Source organism: Sycon ciliatum, chromosome 4 (assembly GCF_964019385.1).
Source record: "Sycon ciliatum chromosome 4, ocSycCili1.1, whole genome shotgun sequence".
NCBI classification, from domain to species: Eukaryota; Metazoa; Porifera; class Calcarea; order Leucosolenida; family Sycettidae; genus Sycon; species Sycon ciliatum.
Genome location: NC_088646.1, coordinates 22,588,936 through 22,593,658, shown reverse-complemented (window position 1 = coordinate 22,593,658; position 4,723 = coordinate 22,588,936). Strand labels below are relative to the sequence as shown.

Sequence of the window (4,723 nt, the reverse complement as noted above, 5' to 3'; positions counted from 1 at the left end):
TACGTCATGCCCGCTTGCACCTTGACAAGATGATCTTACCCCCCCCCCCCATACCATCCCCCCTCCTTCATGGGGAATCAAAACTTTCTCCGCAACAGTTCAGGATTTTTTTGTTCATAACCGAACGCAAGATAAACTGCCCGTAAGCAGACGCAGCATGGTACCGTGCCGTAAGCAGACGCAGCATGGTACTGTGCCGTATGATAAGCAGATGTGGCATTGTACTGCTGAGCAGAAGGACACGAGGAACAGGCCACGGTCTGAAAGCTACAAACAGACGGCCATGGCCACCTGGCACCTCAAACCACCTGTGCAATGCCAATGGTAAGAGCAACAACATCTACATACATTATGAACTTCCACATCTGGCACACCTAGGCTATAGTACTACTACTACTAGTATGGGTTGTTTCCTGTGGCTACTCACAGGCTGAGCTCAGTGAGCTGCTACTCATGTCATTCCTGCCAGTCTCTCTCTCTCCTACACAAAGCTCAGGTATTTGACAGACTACAAAAATATTTCACGTGTGACATCCCTCAAATTTATGATATAATCAGACAATAATAGACACTATACAGTATAACTACGTACTATTTGAGTATTAGCACCATGGGCTATCAAAGACAAGACCTGTCACTGACTAGATTTCCAAAAGATTATCGTTCTTCTTGACTTGTTTTTACAGGCAAAGTGAAGGCAACCAACCATTCTGTTCCAACCAAAAGTGTTACAAATAGTTTGCCGATACCAGCGTTCATAGGGATAAGACCTTGCATGGCCGCCCGCTGAGAATGTACGAGTACAAGCACAAACGAGCTGCAGGTACCGATTGCACAACAAAAGAAGGATTATGCATGGCACAAAACAACGACAAGGCTAAATGGAGTGCTACGTAAAACAAGCCCTCCGCACCTCTTCCCAGTATTTTTGTTCGCTTCACTTTTGTGACATCTGGTCAGAACAAAAGGATCCCTCTCTAATCAACCAAAGACATACCAGGAACGCTAGCTATGTGACCACTACAACAAACCAGCAAGGGTGCACTTGCAGCAACACGCCAGGGCTTTTATTCTTTTCACGCTCGCGCAACCAAGCCAAGAAACTACAAGTACATACGCGGAGGTCTGAATATTTTACGAACGTCACACCATACGCAGGTAGCTAACGGGAAGGAACGTTTGTTGCTGAACTGACTTACCTCCGAGTTTCTTTTCAGCTGCTCGTCTTCCTGCCGCGCTCCAACACTGCTGCTGCTCGTGGACGAGGTGCTGGTGATCTGGTGTGCGGAACGCCAATCAAACGTAACTGCGGGGTGTAACCTGTTGGCTTCTCTATTCAACTCAGTGTCGTGGCGGTCAATAGCGGCTTCAATCGCGCTCTTACTACCTCCGTCCAGTGATGGCCGACTGGTTAGATTTCGCAGTCCAAGAAAGCTGACGCTACCTTGTGCGTCCACTAAATTCAATGGCTCACTGCTATCTGGGCCACGGCCGGGCCCAAGTCTTGCATCAGCCTTCTCAGAAGTTTCGTGTTGCAGAGAATGAAGAGCAGCTGTTGGTAATGAGGACTGAGCAGTGGGGCCTGACGGTTGTACTCCAGATAATGCCGCTGCTCCTGCTGCTTCTGGTGGTGGTGGTGCTTGAGAGCCCTGAAATAAAGTGGACAGCAACGTGACGATACCTTGAGCTTGGCTGTGTAGCTGTGGCGGAGTGTTGACCTTCTGCTGCTGCTGTTGACCATTCGGAAAATGTACATTGCCTCTAGTAGCCTTGGGTGATGCGCCGCGTGAACTGTGGTGTGATGTTCTGCTGCTGCTGTCAATTATTTCCACGACATGCGCATTGACCACCAGCACATGACGGCTAGGTGCAGTCGTAGTGTTGCCGTCAGTCTCCTGAGAACTGCCAGCTCTGCAGCTCGTCGCAGTGGTGACGGCAGTGTCGGAGAACGGCGATGACGATGACGACGATGACGACGCCGTCGGGCTGCGCCTACTACTTGAAGTGCCGTTGTCCGACAATGTAGACTGTTGGTGCATGATTTGCTGATGTAGTGGAGATGAAGGAGGAATGGACCACAGATTAGAGCGCTGGAGTAGAGCGATTCGGAACGGAGACTGGCGACTGCACCATGCTGCGCTGAGGTGCGCGCGCGGAATGAATGCGGGGTCGACTTGGTGTTTGGGATCTTTCTCGTCTGTCCTTTCAATCAGACACAATCCGCTGGAAGATACTTGCATGCGTGCGACCTTGACGGCAGTTTCTTCGCCAACTGCTTGCACGGCTTCTGCCGCCAGCTCTGTGAGTGCGTTCGGTTCCTGACACTGCGTCGTCACTTTCGAGAGCGGTACATTGCCGTAGTAGAGAACATCGAAATCATAGTGCTGCACCAGAGAGCCGCCAGCCACGCGATGTGTCTCCGTAGGTGGGCCAACAACTACGTCCTCCGTCAGCGTGAACGCCACGTTATTTTTCGCGGACCCTGGGCGACCACTGCGCGTGATGGATCCATCACTCTGCGAGAACGACTTTGATTTGGCCAGTGCCGAGCGTGAGGTCGCCGACTGTCGACCACTCATGGTAGTGAGGCGACTCCTCTGGTCCCAAGTGACGCTTTGGTGCGAGCTACTCCGGCGCTTTCCGTCATAACGTGTTTCCTCTGTGTCGAGAAAGGTGCGCAAGGACGTCGGGGGCGATGTTGTACCAGTGGTAGAATCCTGAGATACCTGGGATAGAGATGATTGCATGGACATGGTGGGCGAGGACGATACTGCACCACCACTGCAAGTCGTCGTCGTTGGACTTTTACCGGAGTCGTTATCAGATTGTGAAGCTAGCGATGATCTCGAGGCTAACGAGCTAGCTGCAGAAACGGATCTAGCGGGTGAAGCATCCTCGTTTCGTGGCATCAAGGAGCTAGCTGGCATGGGTGGACTAGCACTGGGAGCATCGTTTGCCGCTGAGAAACCAGCCAGTGACATACCGATGCGGTATGTTTCGTCGTCAACTACTGCGAATGTCACAGTTTTCTTACATTTGGCAATGCTGCCCACGATGTCGGAGTGATTCTCGCCTTCAACACTTCGACCGTTGACTTCCAGTAGGACATCTCCAACCCGCAAACCAGCCCGGGAGGCAGCACTGCGATGGGAGATGTTGGTGAAGATCGCTGGTCGGTCTCCAGTTAGCATGATACCGAAATCGCTCTCACCTCGCTTCTTCGCAAGTTCCAGTTTTCTGGTCGCCTTTGCTGGCAACAAACCAGCCACGCTAGATACAGAGCTTCTCTTCATGGCGTCTTCGTTGTCTCTAGATACCCGGCCCGCTACTACATCGTCGTACAGCGACGGTCTCTTCCTGCGTCGGGGCCTGACGACTACGGCATTCGCTGAGCCATTCCACTCGATTCCTCCACCGTTCCATGTGCGCACTTCCATGACTTGCACCGTAGTACAGCTGTAGCAAGAATCTAGGACAGTCACCAGGTCACACGTAGTGTCGTTGCCGCACTTCAGGAACACTACGGACCATTCGTCACCATTAGGCACTACCTGCAGCTTGCAGTGATGATCGGCAGTGGCTACTACGATCTATTGCTGGTAGCCAAGTACTACGTCCTGTACGAATAATTACTAGTATGAGTATGCTCTGACGCGATAGGATAATGAACAAGCATCACCTAGTACATCTTCGCTGGTACTAGTAGATCTACTACTACGCTCTCGTCTTGATCGAGTCGTGTTGAATACTCTCACCTGTTCAGCTCTCTCTTGCTTCACGCTCTAGCCCTTGTCCGTGATATCAAGTCAGCTGGTAGTGTACATCTACGCTGATCTAGATATCTGCTGTTTAGGTCTCTAGCCTAGGTGGCGATGGACGAAGAACACGTGTGTCGGGTGAAAGCAGCACTGCACTGGCTGACGGATTGATGGTCACTTCTTACACTTCACTTGCCAGTTGCACTTCCCGAATTTTTCGAAAGCTACACAGGATCCTTGCGCTTACAGAGTGCAGACTGCCAGTTACTTACTTTCCTGTTGAGTCACTTCAGTTCAGTCACCACTCGCGACTATACTCTATAGACTGCATACAGCACACTTGGAAGTTGGAGCTGGGCGGAACACGCCACTGCCTCTGACGGACTGTGGGACCAGGGCTAGGGATAGAGTATTTCTACCAGCTCTCGCAACCAACCTCCATTCCAGTGCTCTGGTGCTCATCCCGAAATCCTGGTCCGGCCTTCCCCGCATTCAAAGTAAAGGAGTCAGTAGTTAGTGGAACGTCTGGGTGCTATTCGTACTCCGAGTGGCTCCTTGTAGATCATCTCGTGCCAGTCGTGGTCAAGAATGTGCGGCGTGTGCTCCCAGGCCGGCGTCCCCAACAGCACAACTAACTAATAGTAGTAATACTACTAGTACAGGCAGTACTTGACAAGTCCTTTCAGCTCAGTCTTTGTCTCAAGATCAGACTGCTTCTTCGATCTTGAAATGGCCCTGAACCACCTGATAGAATGTATGTATCACATGTAGCTACACTATGCATGGCGGAAGTAGTGACAAGGACGAGGCACCGAAAAGATGAAACTAACTTTATCGAACTCTTGATGAGTGGATATCCGGATGGGCAGAGAAATGAATTCAAAGCATTTTGTAGCCTAGGCCATTATGCTGTATGTCAAGTAACTAGTTATTTGGATATAACACTGACGCGCGCATGACGGGAC

The 4,723-nt window shown here is 51.0% G+C and overlaps 1 protein-coding gene across 1 annotated transcript in view; it reads right to left on the bottom strand.

Moving 5' to 3' along the window:
- LOC135815077 (uncharacterized) overlaps positions 1-3,576 on the bottom strand; it is a 15,722-nt gene extending 12,146 nt beyond the window's left edge. The window contains exon 1 of the mRNA XM_065328312.1: positions 1,200-3,576. Coding sequence (XP_065184384.1) covers positions 1,200-3,437 — 2,238 coding nt within the window. The 5' untranslated portion in view covers positions 3,438-3,576. The remainder of the gene's footprint in view (positions 1-1,199) is intronic.
- Positions 3,577-4,723: the final 1,147 nt, after the last annotated feature.